Source organism: Onychomys torridus, chromosome 5 (assembly GCF_903995425.1).
Source record: "Onychomys torridus chromosome 5, mOncTor1.1, whole genome shotgun sequence".
In the NCBI taxonomy this organism is placed as follows: domain Eukaryota; kingdom Metazoa; phylum Chordata; class Mammalia; order Rodentia; family Cricetidae; genus Onychomys; species Onychomys torridus.
In genome coordinates, this window is record NC_050447.1 from 2148385 (window position 1) to 2169630 (window position 21246).

Here is a 21246-nt window from a genome sequence, read left to right on the forward strand (position 1 = left end):
TAGAGAACTGGGAGACTTAACCTGTCTCCAGATGCATCGCACTCTAATGGAAGGGAAAGACAGACCAAAAACCCAGCTGAGAGTTATATTCTATGCAGAATGCTGGTGGCCCACTGAGTGCAGGAGCAAGCAGGGAGGATTCAAAGTACCCAGAAAATGACCTGACCTTATTGATGGGTCTAGGAATTGAGTTAAGGGACAAGGGCACAGTCCCAGAAGAATTGAGCATATTCAGAAAGTAAGGAAGCCTGAATGAGGGCCATCAGGCCAGTGCACAGCAGGTCGGAAGCTGAGCTTTGGGTAGGTCATACTATCCCAATACTTGGCTCCTGACCACCAAATTCCAGGAAGCCCAGGGCACTCAAATTCATTCTATAGGTACCACAGCATGGCCATCCAGACGATAGAGCCTGATAGAGGAATCCTGATCAGCTTGCCCTGTTCAAGCCTGGCAATAGGAAACCACATGTTTATCTATCAGGAAATCTGGAGAGAGACAACTTCCCATGGGCTGACATCTCAATACTGTCCTTGCCTAAGCTCTTCTCTGTCATCTGAGGTGTGAAACGCAACAAACAGTACTGGGGAGAACAGGTGTCCAGGCCATAGCATCGAACCAAATACCTGGTAGCCTGGAGACTCAGTGCATTATTACACAAACACACCAGGACCCTCTCCTATCTGTCACCCAGAGTGTGGGGGTGGGAGAATTATGAGCTGGGCAAGTAGTGGTAGCCTTCAGGGGACAGAGCAAAGTGGCCAGCACTCTGGGATAGTGCAAGCAAGCAGTCTTGCTTTGCCTGTCTTCATCAGCATTGGCTGATATATCAGCCAAGGTGACAGGAAAGGAGGGTCATGGAACTCATACACAGATACTTGCTCTGTGAATGCTGGTCATTTGATCCTTGTTTTCTGGTGATCTCGTGGTACTGGAGGAGGCTGGCTGAGGAGATGGTTAAGGGTGGATGTGGGTGAAGTAAAGGTGGGGTGTGCATTAGCGGACTCATTTCCCCTTCAGCATCCTAGCCCCACAACCTATGTGCTGACTCAGCCTCACTTTCTGCATTACCCACCATAACCTCCATTGGGTGCACATTGGCTGATGGCAGGACCTTGTTGGCCTTCCTCACCAATGTCTTCCCAGAGCCTGGACATGTTTCAAGGTATTTGGGAGGCATGTAACAGTGGTTATAGGTCTGTTTGGTCCTGTAATACAGGTGGGAAGCAAAAACAGGAGGATCAATATAAGTCCCAGGCTAGCCCTGCCTACAGAGTGAGCACCAGGCAGCCTGTCTACACAATAAGTTCCAGGCCACCTTATCTATACAGTAAATCCAAGGCCAGCCTTGTCTACACAGTACATCCCAAGCCAGTCCTCTCTACACAGTAAGTCCTAAGCCATTCCTCTCTACAGAGTAAGCTCCAGGCCATCCTTTTCTACAGAGGAAGTCTCAGGTCACCCAGGGTAATAAAAAAGCAAGATTCTTTCTCCAAACAAAAAAGAGTGAGTGTGTTTGAGAACCAGACCTTTTGGGTATGATTCTCTGCTTTGCAGCTTACCAACCATGTTACATCCCTCTCTGTTCTCCCAGTTGTTCTAGACTGTTTTGAGGGTAGTGAGTGTCACTATGTGCAAGACATTCTCAGTCTTATGTTTGGTGCATACTGTGCCCACTGAGTGTGTGTGTGAACTGTATGAAGGATGACCTTCCAGGCAGCACCCAGGAATGTGAAAAAAAAAGAGTTCCAAAAGTGGGGACTCAGTATTGATTGTTCCTCTCACTCCGAAGAGTTCAGATGATGACCCTTGGTAGCAGGGTTATAGATAACCTTTCAACAGAAAAGAGTGCTGGTTAGAATTGCATTAAAGGAAAAGGGTGTGGGAATGACAGTCTAGGCCTGGGCATGTGATGGCACCTGGTCAGAGCTGACCCTGTTGTGAGAGACTTGGTAGCTTCTGGCCTGTGTAGGTGAGGAGACAGCTGATGTGGCAACAGGAAGGCAATGGGCCATCACTGTAATGCTGTCTGTAGCTCTACTGAGCACCTACAGAATGGTTCTAAGGGACAGGAGAGTCAGAGATTGTAGGTGACCACTGAAGATGAAAAGGTGGTGGGCAGGGGCAGGCACCTAGCAACCGCCTGGAGCACAACCTTGGGCTGCTGCTCATTCCTTCCCTTTGGCCCAAGTTGCAGTCAAACCCCAATGACCATCACAGCCTTCACCTGGCATGAGACACTTGACTGGTTGAGAAGCCACACTGCTGAGAGACAGGCAGGCTCAACCTGACCTGACACATGTAGACATGAGCTTGCTCATTTTGACCCATAGGTGAATGTGTTTGAGTAAAGAGATGTGGCCAGCAGGCCCAGGCCATTGCCCAGATCAAGTCATTATAAATGGAGGAGTGTTGCATTTGTGCCAAACAAGAGACCAAGGGCCCTCTGGGCAGAACATACCTGCAACAGGCCCAACACAGGACAATCTGCTGACCACAGGACTGCTATCCCTAAGCAAAATTAGCAAGCCATTAAATGACACCAGAGACCTGCAGGAGCTGGGAGACAAGAGCCATTGCCCAGAAGCCCTTGAAAGTCATTGCCAGCAGCTAGAGGTGGAGGAGTCAATTATTGTGCTCTAGGAAGCTAGTAACCATGTTAGGGTTACTAACTTAAAATACCTTCTTAAAATAACAAGTTATGCTGGGCATAGCTGGTGCTTGGAAGGCAGAGGCAGGTGGATTTCTGTGTGAGTTCAAAGCCAGCCTGGTCTACACAGCTAGTTCTAGGACAGCCAAGGCTACACAGAGAAACCCTATCTTGAAAAAAAATTTCTTTTTTAAATAGCAAGTTACTTTTGTGGTCAAAAGCAAAACATGATGCCACTGTTCTCAGATTCCACACTTACAGGACACTTCTCCTCAGGGCATGTCAGAAGGGAGTCCAGGATTCTGTAGCTGCTCAGTCCCCAAGGGACCTGGATTGAGGGGCAGTGGTCTGCACACATCCACCAGGCCAGCCTCATCCCCACCTGTGATTCCCAGCTTTCCCTCCCCAGCCACTGGTCTTCCCACATGGCTATGTCTCTTCTGAAACTTCAGCTCTTTCCCCAGGAGAAGATGCTCCATTACCAGGGTGTGCCAGTGACCAGCAGAAGCAGCAGCAAGAGGAGGCCTTGGAGGGGTTGGGGTTGGGGAAGGCAGAGCGCATAACCCCAAGCAGGTCAAGAGGATGCTTTGCCATACCCTGACCCCAGGAAGAGCCAGGCACTAAGGCAGGCCTGACAAGTTTGTTGCAAAAAGATCAGCCACCCTTCATCATAGGATGGCTAGTGTTTTGTTTTGTTCTGAGTTTTTTTGGGTTTGGGTTTGGGTTTTGTTGTTTTGAGATAGGATCTGACTATGTAGCTCTGGATGGCCTTGCTCTGTTGACCAGGCTTGCCTCCAACTCACAGAGATCAGCTGCCTCTGATCTCTGAGGTTAAAGGTGAGCACCACTGTGGCCAGCCTGAGTGGCTGTCTTAAGGGTCTGACCCCTCTGTCTTGGTTTCCTCACTAGTGAGATGAGGTAGTAGTATACGACTCATGGGGTGACAATTAAATCTTGTGTTTTATATAACTAGCTAATTACACTGGTGGTTGTGTAATATATAGCTCAAGAGGTTAAAGTATTACAGAAGTGTTTTGTAGGCAAAGACTAAGGAACCCTGGAAGGCTGTGAAGCACAGGAAGGACATGGTCATTTTCATGGGAGGGGCAGATGTGGGGAGGGAGAGAGAAGAGAATGGGCACAATGCAGACTTGGGAAGTGGAATTGGCAGGACACTGTGGCTATTAGACATAGGTCTGAGGTCAAGAATGACTCAATACCTGCTGGCCATCTGACTAAGTGTAGTCTGTGGAAGAGGAGCAAGTTTTCATGTTTAAGCAGCCCCTGCTCCCAGACCCTCTGTAGCAAGTCATAACCTGCTCAAGGGGACACTTGGCCTCAAGGTGAGAAGTGGAGCATAAAAGCCACACTCAGTAGATATTTATGGAAAGAATAGGCCTTGTCTTCCAGTCCTCTACAGGGAAATCTTCCTGGCCTCCTCCCCTGGCCATAAGCCAGTGGCAAAGCAACTGCCCTTCTATCTCAGCCTCCTGTCATATGTTTGGACAATACAAGCATCTGTCTGTCTGCAGGAACCAAGGGTAGAACTGAAGGCTGACTGCCCAGCCCAGCAGGGGCATTGCCAATGGTTGGAAGAGGCAAGAGTCCCATTCAGTCATGTGGAGATCACGTTCTTCCTCTCCTTAGTCCTGTTGAGACTGGAGCCTGTTCTGGATACCATGAGTCAAGAACTGTACTTTTTTGTTCACCAGGCATCTCAGTGCCTAGAATGGGCCTGGCTTACAAATAACTACACAATGGTAAGCTCTCAGCACCACCCAGCAATAAAGACTGTGTTCCTTGTGAGACAAATTATACCACCAGCCAAACTGGCTGATCAGCAAGTGTGTGAGTATACCACATCTATAGCCAGAGTCTGAAAGCCAGAGGAGATAGCATGACAGCTAAGGAGGAGGGGAATTTGGACGAACACCAAGGTCCCACCCTCTGAGTATTGAATGTTAGCCTGTCACACAAATTACATGTGGAAAAATACACCTGCTGTGACAGGAGATGTAACAAAGTGTGTGTGTTCTGTGTGAATAATGGTAGTGTGTGTGCATGGAGGGTTGGTGAAGGTCCTCACATTTTATCTGTTCCTGGATTGTCATTCACTTAACACCCATCAATGCTCTTTGAGATAGATATGTAGCCTAGTTGGGTTTGGACTTGCTGTGTAGCATCAGGCTGACCTTGAACACTTAGTCCCTCTGCCCCTTCCTCCTAAATCCTGAGATTATACATGCATGCCACCATGTTCACCTACTCATTACAAGCCTTAAGAACTTTGTAGCTGGTTCCTAACTAAGAGATCTTACCCTAAGGATTACCCTAGCATGAAAATACCATGAGAGGTGGAAGTGGTTATACACCATGTGACTGTACCACTGATTACACAATTGAAGATATTATTTTACATGGTATGATTTTATATCAATTTAAAAGGAAGAATTGGATTAGGAATGTAATTCAGTGATAGAGCACTTGCCTGCCATCCATGAGTATTATTTGTTTGTTTTTAGTCTTTTCTGGGTTTTTTGTTGTTGTTTGGTTTTTTGTTTGTTTGTTTTGTTTTTTACTCTTTTACTCTTTAGGAGGGGCCAGCTATCAAATTTCCAAATAAATCACAAATGGAGTCATATTATTACTTATGAATCCCAGCCTTAGCTTGGCTTAGTTGCTACCCAGCTTTTCTTAATGTATCCCTTTTGCCTGTTGGCTTTTCCCCTTCCATTCCTCAATACCTTTCTTTGTTTCTTATTCCGTGTCTGGTTGTGTATGCAGCTGGGTGGATGGCCCCTGGAGTCATCCTCCTCCTGTGGCTGCTGCTAGATCTTAGCTCCCTCCTCCCAGATTTCTCCTTCTGTTTATACTCTTTGCCTCCCAGCCCCGCCTATTTCTCTCCTGTCTTGCTATTGGCTGTTCAGTTCTTTATTAGACTATCAGGTCTTTTGCACAGGCACAGTAACACAGCTTTATGGAGTTAAACAAATGCAACATAAACAAAAGTAACATACCTTAAAATAATATTCTGCTGCACACGAGACCCTGCATTCAGGCTCCAGAAGAAAAAGAATAATCTTCAGCCAGCAGTCACTGCACAGCCATTCTGAGAAAGTGCCATTTGGACATTACCTGCCCTTGAAACTGTTCTTTCATTGACCCAATCTACAGAGAAAGACTGCCTCAAGGTGGCATGGAATGAATGCCCTAGGAGAGAGCAGAAGAAACTGTCACATAGCTTTCATGTGGTAAAAATACATACATTTGCTATGCCAGCTCAGGCACGATAGGAGGTGAAACAGAGTGTGAGTGTCGTGTGGGGGCCTGTAAGAAATGAGACTTGGGGGCTGGAGAGATGGCTCAGAGGTTAAGAGCACTGATTGCTCTTCCAGAGGTCCTGAGTTCAATTCCCAGCAGCCGCATGGTGGCTCACAACCATCTATAATGAGATCTGGTGCCCTCTTCTGGCCTGCAGGCAGAACACTGTATACATGATAAATAAATCTTTGAAAAAAGAAAAGAAAAATGAGACCTGGGGCAGGGACAGAGATAGTTGCTCCCCATTGAATCCTTCTTTGGAACATTTTATGTTTTAAACCACGTGACTACTTCCAACTCAAAGGATAATATGAAGTGAAGAAGAGCAAATAAAGCAATATATGATCTCTGCTAGCCTGTTAACAAACAAGCCCTCTGAGGACAGGCCTGCCTCAGTTCTTGGCCCTTTTATCTACTTATGACTCTCTGAGCCACAGTTTTCTTATTCGTGAACAAGGAAAGACACTTCTGGCCTCACATGGCTGGTACAATCCAATGGCAAGTGGGATAGCATATAAACCTGGTGCCCTGAAAGCAGACATGTTCTTCTGTTTTATCTGTTCCCTTCTCCACTATTTTGGGTCTACCAATATAGGACTCCCCATACCTTTGTGACTCACAGTTTCTTCACAGAGAAAGCTACAGATGGCTCCCTGCAGAGCGAGGACTGGGCCCTCAACATGGAGATCTGTGACATCATCAACGAGACTGAGGAAGGGTAAGGGCCCTGAGGGGGAGGGGGAGGGGAGGTGGTGCAGGCTGTGACAGTCAACTGTAACGTAGTACACACCAGCACTGATTCATACCTATGTCCCACCAGATGATCCTCCCTAGTCCCCCACTGTTGTGGTCATAAAGTCTAACCCCGCTTTGTAGTATCCTGCTCCCATGCAAAACAACAGCATGGCATTTTAAACATCTTTAGACCATAATCCAGTCCACTGTCTTCATCAGGTGGATGAAAAGCTCAGAAATGTTAAGTTCAAAGACCCAGTGTGAGCCAGGCACTAGTGACCCACAATTTTAATCCCAGCACTTGGGAGGCAGAGGCAGGCAGACAAATCTCTTGAGTTCAAGGCCAGCCAGGTCAACAGAACGAATTCCAGGATGACCAGGGCCACATAGAGAAACCCTGTCTCAAAAAACCAAAAAAACAAAGGTACAGTGTGTAGCCAGCTGGCCTCTAGGTGCTGTGATACACACATTGTCTGAACAGCAGCCCAGATGGCACACAGATCTTGAGGCCCTGCCTTGGTGTATCACCTCCTTGGAACAAACAAAGCCAGCTGAAGATTCACAGTGCCTTTCTGCATGCTGAGAACTGGAGACCTAGGACAGCCAGATTTTTTCAAAGAGCAAGAACATACTTTCTCTTCCCTAAGATTAGAAAACAGCAGGGCCACCAGAGAGTTCACAGAGGGCAGTCAGTGAAGCAGAGCAGAGGTGTAGATCAGAGTGGGTGCCTTCACGCAACTAGATATGGGGCCCTGGTGTTTGTTCAGAATGCTGAGCCCAGTCAAAGCACATGGTATGGGAGAGGTATTGGAGTCCTGTCTTCCTCTGCCTAATGCATGCAGGCCAACCGTGTGATGGGACCATGGACAAGTTGCATTACCTCTCCAGGACATTTTCCTCAAAGGCAGAGCTCTGTTAAATCCTGCCGAAACTCTAGCCTAAGTCCTTGAGTGGAGCAGAAAGTAGGGTGAGGTGCAGTGTGGTTAGTCATGGCAGGCAGGGAGTACAGTCAGTTGAGGACATCCTCCCAGTCAAGTGCAAACTGAAGCAAAGGGGCAGGAGGCAGGGAGTGCAGGGAGAACTGTAGGGAGACCTCAGTTGTGCTGTGTGGCTCACTCCCACATCTGTATCTAGATTCGTAGTGAGGGTGGGATGCAAGTGGACAGATGTCAGCACCACCAGGAAAGAAGACAGGAGGCAGACATGCTTACTGAGCCTCTGGAAAGGCCTGGCAGCTTTATAGATGGTGTGCTGTAAGTCACTGCAGTATCTTTGCAGACATTGTTCCTGTCCCCATGGTGAACTTGGGAAGCACTGTATTCAGAGTTCATTGGCTGTGCAGCTGTTCATTTGAGCACTTAAAATGTTCCAGACACTGCACAAGCATCGAGGAGCCAGCAGTTGGCAATGACAGGCATGACTCTTAGCCTCACTTTTGTGTCTTTGGTGGATTCATACCATTGCCATACACTTTATCTGTGTCTTTGTGCATACATGGTCCACTGCCAGTGCTGTTCTCTTTTCTCCAGGCCACTCCATAAGTAGGAATAAGTAACTTTCAAGCATTAAAATGTTCCACAGGTCAGCAACTGTGTCAGTCAGCTTTTCACAGCTATAACAATGTTCTTGAGATGATTTGCTTCTAAAGAGAAAATGTTTATCTCAATTTTGGTTTGGTTTGGTTTTCATTTGTTTGGGTTTTTTTTTTTTTTTTTTTTTTTGGTGGTTTTGGTTGTTGTTTGTTTGTTTGTTTGATTTTTTTGAGTCAGGGTTTCTCTGTGTAGCTTTGTGCCTTTCCTGGAACTCATTCTGTAGCCCAGGCTGGTCTCAAACTCACCTTCCTCTGCCTCCCGAGTGCTGGGATTAAAGATCTGTGCCACCACCACCCGGCTGTTTGTTTGTTTCTGAGACAGAATTTCACTGTCCTCAAATTCACTATGGAGCTGAAGCAGAAGTTTTTATTTTGCCTCACCGTCTTGATGTTGCACATCATGAGGAGTGAGTGTGTGTGCTGATCCACAACCACACACTTCATGGCCAGGGAACAAAGAAGAGTGACAGGGACCAGGGTTCCACGGTGCCCTTTAAAGTCACATCTCTGATGACAAAAAGACCACTCAGCAGGTTCTAGCTCCCCCCCACTCCCGTGTATCAACCACACTTAGGATTGAACCCAGGGCCTTGCACATGCTAGACAAGCACTGCCATTGAGCTATTCCCCCAGCCTAGGCCCCACCTCAAAGTTTCTGTAGTGTCTCAGCAGTGCTGCTGTGAGTATGAAAGCATTTTTTAAACATGTGGGCCTTTGGGGGACACTCAGGATCCAAACAGTATAACAGTGCTGACATCAAGTACTGAAGCCAGCTGCCCCTGGAACTGGCCAGGGAAAGTCAGGGAGCTGTCTGAGGTTCTGAGTACAGGTTGTTCTCACCCTTCTGGACAGGCTCCTCTGTTTGCCCTGGCCTCTCCACTGTAGCACTGACCACCTACACAGCTTTGCCTCCATGTGGGATCCCATCCTGGAGGCCTCTGCCTTCACTTCTGCTAAGGATGTTACTAGGATTCCATACTGCCCCAATGTGGCCCTTAAAGGTCAGCACTGACAGACAAGCAGAGTCAGAATAAATTTCAAAGCCTGGCACCTGCAGTGGGCCAGCTCTGCTGAAAGTTGGTGTTTAAAGGATACTATCTGCTTGCTCTCTAGGAGCTATCTTCTCTGCCTGGATAGGTTAGTGTTTCCAGACATGACACACTGGAGGAGAAAGCCCCTTGGAAGCTTCACGGATCACTAGGCCTTCCCTTGAGTTTTGAGCATAGGTAGGGTCCAACAAAAGCCATCAGGGCAGAGCAGCCAGGCAGAGCTAGGAAAGGAGTAGTCAGCAGGTGGGACAGGGAGGATAGGTAACCCCAGGCTCTCTGTGGCCATCTGCTGTATGTAGGCACATCCAGGCTCCTGGCCCTCTACCTCCTCTACACTGTTGTCTCCTCTCTGTCCTTCCAAAGCAGCTTCTCCCCACCAAGCTCTCCCTGCACCTGAACCCACTCTCTTTGGCTGTCCTCCAACTTGTCCTCCCCATCCTTTATGGTTGGCTACCTCCTTGAGTGTCTTTTAGACCCTACTCCACTCTCCCTCAAGACTACTTCTTCCTTCAGTTATCCCAGAATCCTTAGAAGTAATGTGTGTGCACACATGTACACATATACACATATACACGTACACACAGGTGCTTGGTTAGACTTGACTGGAAGATAGATAGTGGAACTGTCTAGGATGTGCATTAGAACACTCTGCCTATAGTCCATTTGTTCTTAGCATCAATACCCAGAAGGCCCTGGGAGCTGTGGGGTACATGAGAAATAGCGAATTCTGGGACTGCCCTACTTGTTGGATTCTGATACTGTCAGCTAAGGAAGGCTTGGGATTCTGTATTTTTGGCAAGCACTTATACCGTGCCCCAAATGAGTCTGTGATGGGAGGCCCAGGGTCTACCTAGTGCTTGGACTGTCACTATCGGCCATGGTGGCAGCAGTATCCTGGTGTGATCAGAACCTGACACACAGCTCAGGCACAGGGAGGAGGGAAGATCCTACCCAGCCTTCCAGCTTTGCAGAGCCTCCTGAGCTCGGGCCCTTAGCCTTCTGTGTTGGGGAAGAGGATTCTATGCTTAAGCCCATCATTCTTCTTGTCCTTTTTACCAGCCCCAAAGATGCATTCCGAGCAGTAAAGAAGCGAATTGTGGGGAATAAGAATTTCCATGAGGTCATGCTGGCCCTCACGGTGAGTCTGTCTATCCATCCCTCCATGATTGCTCCCATGGCTAGACCATGGTCTGCTGAAAGCTGCTTCTCCTTAGTTAGGCCCAGTGGGACTCCCATCCATGCTTGAATTTCTCCTCTGAGGACTAGGAAGAAAAGCACCATGGGGAAATTGTTTTCCCATCCACGCTGCTGGTGGAGGTAGATGACAAAGCAAGGGAGCTGGAAAGGAGTTCTTAACCTTGGTTAGGGGAGTAGACATACTGGGGCCACTTCCCTCTAAAACTGCACTCTGAAAAAATGAACATAAAACAAATACCAGTATCTAAGAACAGCATTGGTCACAGCACTGAGCCAGGCCAGCATGGGCCAAGCACCAGGCATCCGTCCTGTCTTTAGGACAGCCTGGCTGGGGAATAGGTGGGAAAACACCCTGTCCTAGCCTCTACCATGTGGTGCTTAGATCCAGATGGTCCTGCTTCCCTGCAAAGGACAGGCAGCTCCTGCTAGGTCATGGGAGAGAAGGTCGGTGCTTGTCCTTGAGTCACAATGTTACCTACCAATAGGGGAAGCTCAAGTCGTCTCTGATTCCTCCTGGAGGACATCTGAAACTCTAGACTAGTGTTTCTCAACCTGTGACTCACGGCTCCTTGGGAGTCTAATGAACCTTTCACAGGGGTCACATATCAGATATCCCGTGTATCAGATATTTACATTATGATTAATAAAATGGCAAAATTACAGTTATGGAATAGCAACGAAAATAATTTTTATAGTTGAGAGTCACCACAACATGAGGAACTGTATTTAATGGTTGTAGCAGCATTAGGAAATTGAAAACCACTGCTCTAGATCATGTGATCTAAAAAGTAGGGTTATAACAGGCCCTGGTCTAGTAGGAAGGGAGTCCTGTCTGTCACATCATTCTGTATATCCCAGTCCACAAGGAGGAAAGCCTCCAGATCTAGCACTGTTCCATCCCCATGTCCTAGAAGACCCCTTCTGGAAGCCTCCTCTCCTCTGCTTGGCTTCCCTCTGGGATAGAAGAGGAGCCTCACTGGAGTGGCAGCCCATCTCTTCTCCTCTAATAGAGTCCTCTCTTGGCACCTTGACCTACAGGTCTTGGAAACATGTGTTAAGAACTGCGGGCACCGCTTCCATGTACTGGTGGCCAGCCAGGACTTTGTAGAGAGTGTGCTGGTGAGGACCATCCTGCCAAAGAACAATCCACCCACCATCGTGCATGACAAGGTGTTGAACCTTATCCAGGTGCGCTCTTCTCTTTGACAGGGTGGGGTGGCTTAGTGATCTCAAGGGGTTGGGGAGTGCCAGGGCTCTTGTTCCTCTATCTGCTAGTTGACTGTGTATCTATGCAGGACTTATCACTGTCTACTGACCCTGGTGCAGAAGGCAAAGGAGGGGAGCACTTCTGTCCTCTGCCCAGGTGCCAGGGTGGGGGAGGCTCACAAGAAAGAAGGTGAGCAGTGGTTACCGGCCATGTCCCCTTGTCCCCTCTCAGTCCTGGGCTGACGCGTTCCGCAGCTCGCCTGATTTGACAGGTGTTGTTGCTGTCTACGAGGACCTGCGAAGGAAGGGCCTGGAGTTCCCCATGACTGACCTGGACATGCTGTCACCCATCCACACACCCCAGAGGGTGAGGAGAACTTTGAGTGGGGCAGGAGTTATCCTGAGGGGCCTATAGTGCCTTCCAGGAGGGCCTCACTTACCCTGTCTTTTGCCCCCTAGACTGTGTTTAACTCAGAGACACCATCCGTACAGAACTCTGTGGGCTCCGACACCAGTCAGCGAGGAGACCTGAGCCAGCATGCCACCCCTCTGTCCACTCCAGCTGTTCTCCCTGGTGACTCACCCATCACACCAACTCCTGAGCAGGTACACAGACCAGGTCCAGGGAGGCAGTGGATATGGCCCCTAGCACCGGAAATTCCTTTGTCCTCCAAGAAGTCCACAGATGTATACTGTTCTTCCTGTGTTCAGGATAAGGTTCAGATAGATAAATCCATTCACTCAGGGGCTGGGGAGATGGCTCAGAGGTTAAGAGCACCGACTATTCTTCCAGAGATGCTGAGTTCAATTCCCAGCAACCACATGGTGGCTCACAGCCATCTTTAATGAGATCTGGCACCCTCTTCTGTGTATATAATAAATAAATAAGTCTTAAAAAATAAATAAAATTAAATTTAAATTTTAAAAAATCCATTCACTCAAAATCACAGGGCTCATCAAAATCAGCCGAGATTCCAGTTCCAATCTGTCTGTACTGGAATGCAGTCCAGTACCTCTGTCATTTTCCAAACTCTTCCTTCCATGGAGCCCACGGTTGAGCACCAAGGAGAGGAAATGGTCAGTAGGCAAGCAGTCCCTTTCACTTGAGCCACTCCACTTGTGGTAACAGGCTCACATAGAACTTCATCCCAATGGAGATTCTGCTTGAGGACACCTTAAAGGAGCTGTATGCTTGCTGGGGTTGGTGACACACTTCAATCCCAACATTTGGGAGATAAAGGTAGATGAATCTGTGTGAGTCCAGGGCTTCATAGTAAAACCCTGTCTCAGAAAGAGAGGGTGGGAGGGAGAAAGGGAGGGAGTAAGAGAGAGAAAGAGAAGAGGAGAGGAGAGGAGAGGAAAGGAGAGAGAGAGATGCACAAAATGAGAAAGTACATGTGTACTACACTGGGGCCTCCCACAGGCCTCTCAAAGAGGTTTGGAGGCCTAGCATAAGATTCTGGGGAAGTTTCCCTAGCCTGGGGCTAGCTCTAGAGGGTCACCTGCCCCAGACCAAGTGGCTATAATCTAGATCATCGGTCACTTGAGATGTGGTCCTGGGCTGGACTGGAGGCCTTCACAGACCTTAGACCGCCATCAGTGAGGCATACTTCACTTAGCTGCTGACTGTGCTGGAGGCAAAGATTCACAGTCATGATGTAGATGAGAGAAGCTTCACTCCGAAGGACTGTCCCCCGACTACTTGTATGCATGACACTTTATAGCAAGTTATGAATCCATGCACCACAGCAAACATGACTGGAGAAGGTTGGCATGCTAAGCAAGTAATTAAAGCCTACAAAACTGTAAAATCACCCTCCTATCCAAAACAGTTGTCTACCTTGCTTCTGGTTTTAACTAGTTTTTCTAATGTCTGTGTATTAAGACTGATTGATTACTTTAGTGCTCTTAGAAGGTTCTTGCTAAACAAAACTGAGTATTTTTGTTTGATTTCATACCCCTTTTCCCTCTTGGAGCATGTTAAGATTTTGTAGTGTAGTGATGTAACTCCTAGGCTCCTTTGTGGTTAGGTCCCTTTGGGTTTGGATGTGGCAAGTTGATGATGAACAGCTTGTCCACTCACACCAAGAGAGTTATTAAACAAGTCATCCTGCCTGGCATTGTGGGGTGTGATGTTGGTCAACTTCAGTGGATATAGTACTTGTCTCTGCATGCCTGTTTCTTCATCCTCAAGCTCTTTAAAGACATAAGGGGCCTACAACTTTCCCACTCCCTTGGGAGAACTGCCACTCCCTAGGGCCTCATTAATTGCCATCTTGGCCCCAAGAGATGCTGGTGCTCTTCCAACCACACTCACTGGCTTATTCCCCTCTGATTGTCACACTTCTTCCAGCCTTCTCCCTGCACCCGGCTCCTGGTTTGGAGATGGCAGCGGTTGGTAGCACTTCTGTGAGGGGGCTGTGTGGTGGGATGCACCCTCTGCAGGCTCTTGAGTACAGACCGTCCCCAGAAGTCAGGAGAGAAGCTGTGCGGAGAAAGTGTTGGTGGGGCATTTTGGGCTACACGGTTGTTCGAGCAGCATGGGCTCTAGATTCTGGCTTCTCTCCCCTTATTATGCTGCATTTCAGATTGGGAAGCTGCGCAGTGAGCTGGAGATGGTGAGTGGAAATGTGCGAGTGATGTCAGAGATGCTGACAGAGTTGGTGCCCACCCAGATAGAGCCTGCAGACCTAGAACTACTACAGGTGAGCAGACAGCCTGCCTACAGGTTCAGCCCCACCCAGGTGCCCCTGTGTGTATCCACACCTGCTTCTTCCCTGCCCACACTGTAATCTTTTGGTTTTGCTGGGAACCCTGAGGCAACAGAAAATATTACAGAGAGGAACCTTGGATTTGCATCAGATGGGAATTCAGATCTTAATTCTGCTGCTTTCCAGCTTGAACAAAATAGCCCCTCATTTTCTCCATCTGTGTGGCTGCTTTGATACAAGTAGGAGATGATAATTAAATGATATAGTACATGTGAAACGTAGTCCTACACCCAGTACTGATAACAACACTACGAAAAGCTGGAAGGGCTGATTTCCACCTTTCACAGTATTTGAGGGAGCAAGCAGAGGGATAGAGCAGTGTGAGCTTTGAGAGGAATGAGCATCTGGTCTTGGGGAGCTGAGGCAAGTGGGAAATGCTGGATTTGCTCCCAGGTGTCATGTGATAGTCACCTGATCCTGTCCACATATGGGGTGGGGTACTGGAGTGAAGGGAGCTAGGCTGCCTTCTTCCTGTGGAGGACACTCAGGGAAGCAACCACCAAAGCTTAGGAGTCTCCAGAGTGCATGGAGGGACAAAATGTTGTGTATGCAGAATGCTCAATGTGCTGTTCATGCATCGCCCTTCTACTAGCCTGATCTTTATGTCCCTGTGACTGCTAAGAGATCCTTATACTTGGTAGGTGGGAGGATGGGGGAGGGTACACTAGCACTATCTTAGCTGAGTGGACTCTTGAATGTGAGAACCAGATGAAGAAAGGGGTTGGCGAAGGGTTGTTGTTAGTTTTATTTGTCCCAAGCCATGTCCATATGGATATGTGCAGTCTGAGATACTCAGAAGGCTGGAGCCAGCTGGCAGGGTGACACAGAGTCAGTGCCCACATGATGGGCACTCTACATGTGTCAAGCTCAATGTAGGTACTTGATATACATTCACTCATAGCCCTGACTACACCCATTCTCCAGATCAGGAAACTAAGGCAAAGAGAGGTCATGTAACATGCCTAGGGTCATGTGGCTGATAGGTAGCAAAGCTGGGATTTGTGACTTGGAGCAACAGCTTCAAGCTGTGTTCTTCTGCTGTCCAGAGGGGCCCATTAGGAAGCAGAGACTAATCCTCAGGTGTGCTTCATCATGGGAGAAAGAGAAGGGAGCCCAGGGTATCTTTTTCTTTATTTTTGAACTGAGGTCTCATTATGCAGCCAAAACTAGTCTTGAGTGTTCTCCATCCCCCTACGTCAGCCACTGACTACCAGGGTTACTAGCCTCACACCCAGACTCTTAATATTTTTCTTTTTCCAAAGCAAATTTAACTGTTATTGAAAGCCAATCAGTAACATGATGACTAAATGAAGTGTAGGATCCAGAAACAGAGAAAAGGTGTTAGCAGAAAAAGTGATAAAACATGAACATGCACCAGGCGGTGGAGGCACACGCCTTTAATCCCAGCACTTGGGAGGCAAAGGCAGGCAGATCTCTGTGAGTTCGAGGCCAGCCTGGTCTCCAAAGCAAGTTCCAGGAAAGGCGCAAAGCTACACAGAGAAACCCTGTCTCAAAAAACCAAAAAGACAAAAACAAAACAAAAAAACAGAACCATGAACACGCAGTGTAGTTAATGCCAGTGTTGATGCCTTAGTTCGGATAAATGTCTAACTGGGTGAAGGTACATGGAGCCTGGGTGCCATCACTGCAGCTCTTTTCAATACACTTGAAAAATTGTCCCAAAACAGGTTTATCAAAAGAAAAAACAAAGTCAGTCAATAATGAGGCAAAAGCTCAAAATCAGGATATGTGGGGTAACAGAGAAATCACAACTTGTTTATACACCCCCAAACCCATTCTCAGGCCTGTCATAATCATCATCCTCTTTTGTTCTTCCCTTTGGTGAGGATTATTGTGCATGATGTGTGTAAGAGTGAGGACATGTGAATACCGTGGTGTGCATATAGAAGTCAGAGAACAACTGTAGAGAGTTGGTCCTCTCCTTCCACTCTGCCTGAAGCTGCCTCTCTTGTTTGTACTGCTTCACCACATGTGCCAGACTAGGTGGTTCAGGAGTCTGAGGTTTGTTTGGGGGTTTTTGTTGTTGTTGTTTTGGTTTTCGAGACAGGGTTTCTCTGTGTAACAGCCCTGGTTATCCTGGAACTTGCTTTGTAGACCAGGCTGGCCTCGAACTCACAGAGATCTGCCTGCCTCTGCCTCCCGAGTGCTGGGATAAAAGGCGTGCGCCACCACACCCAGAAAGTCTGAGGTTTTTTGTAAGGAAACAAACATGTTGGCAGAAATGTGACTCTTCAGTCTGCATGTACTCTCATTAAACCAGCAGAATCATTAATATGGTGAGATCCTGTACTTTAAATGTTAGTGTGAAACCTCCAGAAGCTGTGGGTCACTCAAGGCCAGGAGTTCCAGACCAGCCTAGGAAACATAGTAAGACCCCCATCTCACAACTAAACAATGTAGTTACACTGTAGCACCCTGAGAAGTGATTTTGAAAACAAGTTTGTAGAACCCCAAAAGCTGTTCTGTGGTGCCTTGAAGGCCCTTCCACTAGGACAGGCCCAGACTGAAATACCATCCATGAGGGAGAGCCTGGTCCTGTAATGGCCTCAATGTCCCACTTCTCCCTGCAGGAACTGAACCGCACCTGCCGCGCCATGCAGCAGCGGGTCCTGGAGCTCATCCCACGCATCTCCAATGAGCAGCTGACTGAGGAGCTTCTCATGGTCAATGACAACCTCAACAACGTGTTTCTGCGCCATGAACGGTAGTCTCACCCCACCCTGGGCCTGGCCTTGGCTTGTCCACAGTCATTTTCCCCATTCAGGCACCAGCAGGCTATCAGGGCCATGTGCCTCCAGCTCCCTGCCCATCACTGAGACACCTGGGTAGTAAGGAGTCATGAAAGCTGGCAGCAAAGGCCTCTGCTTGCCTGGAAACAGTTTATTATCTACCTGCCTCCCACTCTGTGCCTCTTTTCTGTCCTTCCCCACTTGCCCTGTGGTTTGCATTCAGTTGAGAGGGGCCTGGGCCCCTGAGACCAACAACTGGCCAGCTTCTCCTGTTCATTAGCCCAGTAGAATGTAGGACCTCCTCCTTGCCATCTTGAGGTGCATTGTGTGGTAGACCCCCAATACCCTAGCATCAAGACACTAACTCACCAGTTTGTTCCAGTGCCAACCACTGCTACTTAGTTTCTCAACTAAGTCATCACCTGAGCTGGCAGGCAGGTACCCAGAGACATTAGACCAGAGGATGAATTCAGAAGTAATGTCCTTTACACCAGGCCACAACTCCAGCAGAGTGCACACTAAGGTCTTCTCCATCCTTCTCCTCATCCCCTTGGTAGTCAGGGTTAGAGACAAGTGGCCATCTTGGAGAGCTACCCACACACTCCCCAAGTATAGAGTAGGTGGCTAACTAAGACAGTTGACAAAGCAGTACTCCCCTCTGCTTGCTGAGTGTCCCTTTCTTTTCTCTATGTTCTTGTCTATTGTTTCTTGCTGACACTTACAGGGTGGCCCTATAACGGATCATATCCAACTCTTGTGCAAGTGAAAGAAGGGCTAGAGGTGATGGGGAACAGTAAGGATGCACTGGATCTGCTAGGGAGGACCAGTATATCTCATCACCCTGGTAGCTAGCTACCTGTGATTTCAAAACCTCCTAGAGGTTTTCTGGGGACTGTGTCAATTTGACCTTTTGACTGGGGTCTTTTGTGTCATGTAGGTTTGAACGGTTCCGAACAGGCCAGACTGCCAAGGTAAGAGGCATCTCTTCTGGGACTAGGTCATGCTGTATTGATAGGAAATGAGAGGAAAGTTCTCACCCTCTCCCCGAAGCCCTGCACAGGGAACTGGTGCTTTTTAGGCTCATAGAGAAGTTTCTTCTGACTTCTTATACCACTGCCCCTTTAAGGGAAATAAGGCTCTGCCACCACCAGCTGGTACCTCAGGGCCTTCCCAGCCTCCCAGGGGTATAGCCAAGCTGGAGCCCAAGTGGAGGGGGAGAATCTCCCCAGCCCCCATTCAAAGATGTTGGGGCCTGGAGGCAGAATCACTACATCCAGAAAGGATCATCCAGGCATCTCCCTTCATCTAAGGACTCCAGTGAAGCCAAGCCAGCCGCTGACTTGATTGACATGGGTCCTGACCCTGCAGCCACCAGCAACCTCTCATCCCAACTGTCAGGAATGAGTAAGTATGTTGGGAGCTCCAGCCAAGGGTATGTTACAATGCATATGTAGCCTCAAAGTTCTGGATGTGCCTTCCTGTACTCCCCAACAGTAGTTCATTGGTCCAGGTCTCACTTTGCTGGGATCCCAAGCCAAATCTTGCTGCAGGATTGGGCACTTGAGAAAAAACTTGTGAGTATGCCCTGGGAGCACCAATGCTCCTGAACCCCTTGGATCTTATAAATCCCACTGTGCACTGATACCCTCCTCAGTCCCCACCTGAACAACCTGAGGGCATCAGGACAGTCTGCTACTCAGCCTCAGTAATTAGTCCCTCCCTGAAGAAAAAGTGGGAGGGGAAACAAGAGACTGACAGAAAGAAGCTTCCATCAGGGCTGAGCCAGAAGGCACTCTGTTTTGATGGTACTTGGGGATAAAACCCAGGGTCTTGCACATACTAGACAAGTATTCTGCCTCTGAGTTATACTCCCAGCTCATTTATTGATTTCTTTTGTTTTTTTGTTTTGAGAAGAGTAGATAGTTTAGGTTTTACTTGATTTTGGTGGCTTTTGATCATTTGTTTGTTTGTTTGCTTATTTTTCAAGACAGGGTTTCTCTATGTAGCTTTGCCTGTCCTAGAACTTGCTCTGTAGACCAGGCTGGCCTCAAACTCAGAGATCCACCTGCCTCTGCCTCCTAAGTGCTGGGATTAAAGGTGTGCCACCACCGCCCAGTTTGACCCAGGTTGTTGCTAAATGCTTAGTGGCCCGTCTAGGTTAGCCTTGAACTTTCTCCATCTTCCTGCCTCAGTGCCCTGAATGCTGAGATTACAGGTGAGTTCACCTCCCCATACTTTGATAAATGTGAGCAGTTATCTCCCTGAACTTTTTGTTGTTGCTTTTTTTTTTCCTTTTGTGTTTTGTTTTGTTTTGTGCAGTGCTGGGGATTAAGCCTAAGGCCTGAAGTATGCTAAGCAAGTACTCTACCACTGAACTATATTCCAACCCTTTAATTTTGAGACAAGACCTCACAAGGTTCATCAAACTGTCCTTGAATATGCTTTGTTGTAACCCAGGCTAGCCTCAGTTTCTCCTGTGGCTGGGATTACAGGCCTGTACCACCAGGCCTGCTTGAGATGGTATTGTTACTTGAGGGTGTAATGTTGTTGACTGCCTGCTCCATGCCAAGCCCCACTTTGAATAACTGATACTACACTTGTGAGAAGTCAGATCTCATCACTGTCACGCTGACCAGCCTCTTCCACTAGTGCAGTGGTGATCCCCAACCATACAATTATTTCATTGCTACTTTATAACTGTAGTTTTGCTACATAATATATCATATATAAATATCTGATATGCGATCCCTGTGAAAGTGTTCAACCCCCAGAGGGGTCACAACCCACAGGTTGAGAACTGCTGTTCTATGTCACAGGCAGCAGTTTTTCTGTTCTCTAATCCTTACCACAGCTAGGAGAAGGTGATTGTAAGACTACCTTAGAGATAAGTACACTCAACAGAAAGAAAGTCAAACTCCCACCACCTAACCCCTAATACTCTTCCAACAGATAACCCTAGACCCAGATGGGACATGGAAAGAGCAGGTGGATATCTCACCTAGCCTTTCTGTCTCTGCAGACCTTGGCTCCAGCAGTGTAAGAGCTGGCCTGCAGTCTCTGGAGACCTCAGGTCGCCTGGAAGATGACTTTGACATGTTTGCTCTGACTCGGGGCAGCTCGCTGGCTGACCAACGGAAAGGGTAGGTTTCCTCTTCCATCCTGCACTCCTGCAAACGGGGCTCTCCATTGGTGAAAGCATCACTCAGGATCCCTGAATCTGGATTGGAAGTGGGCCATCCCTATCCCCAGAGGAGACTCTGGCTCTATTGGTATATGTCTTTCCGTATGAGCTATCCATTTTCAGAGAGGTGCTGTCATCAGTCAGAACCTATAATGGAGCTGCTTTCCAAATGCCACTCCCTGCTTTGACTGATCTCATGCTGGCTCCACATGTGCTTGTCAAAGGAAATAGTTTTCTTATCCCTTTACTTATGACCCCCTTGGCTGAGCTGTAGACATCTATGGTTCTTACAACCAAGGAAAGTTCTAGATTAAAGAAGCCTCCTAAGTGTTCCCCCATGACTCCTTAGTGACCATTCTGTCTTTGGGGGCACTGGCCAGAGGGAATTCCCTGTGCACACTGCAGATCCAGGTACAATCTGACAGTCTGCAGCCAGCGGATCCATACTGAGCTGTGAACCAGGTTTGCCTTTACCCTAAGCAGTCTGGACTCCCAAGCCCAGAGGCTCTGGGACTAGCAGCGTACAATCACCATGGAGTTAAGAATGCTGCTGAGGCTACTATGCAGATGAAAGCTAATGAGTCTAGTGGGACCTACACTCAGGAGTGTGGCCTGTCCACATAGGCCCCAGGGTACAAAACGACTGGGCACACTGGAGAGTACTTCATGCTGAACTGGTCTGCCAGCATGGCTGGGATACACTGTTGCACCATCATCCCTCCATGGGGATGGCACACATGCAGACTGCTCTTCCAAGCAGCAGTCTTCATGTAGTGGTGTGCATGGCCACTGCTGTG

At 48.1% G+C, this 21246-nt stretch overlaps 1 protein-coding gene across 2 annotated transcripts in view; it reads left to right on the forward strand.

Moving 5' to 3' along the window:
- Positions 1-21246, forward strand: part of Tom1 (target of myb1 membrane trafficking protein) — a 37171-nt gene that overhangs the window by 7553 nt on the left and 8372 nt on the right. Inside the window, exons 2-11 of one of the 2 annotated variants that reach the window (XM_036187708.1) lie at positions 6603-6687; positions 10404-10482; positions 11580-11729; positions 11980-12114; positions 12207-12353; positions 14336-14452; positions 17110-17243; positions 18206-18239; positions 18579-18672; positions 20288-20408. In XM_036187708.1, coding sequence (XP_036043601.1) covers positions 6603-6687; positions 10404-10482; positions 11580-11729; positions 11980-12114; positions 12207-12353; positions 14336-14452; positions 17110-17243; positions 18206-18239; positions 18579-18672; positions 20288-20408 — 1096 coding nt within the window. Of the gene's footprint in view, positions 1-6591; positions 6688-10403; positions 10483-11579; positions 11730-11979; positions 12115-12206; positions 12354-14335; positions 14453-17109; positions 17244-18205; positions 18240-18578; positions 18673-20287; positions 20409-21246 lie in introns of both variants that reach the window. The other variant, XM_036187709.1, reaches the window with a different exon arrangement.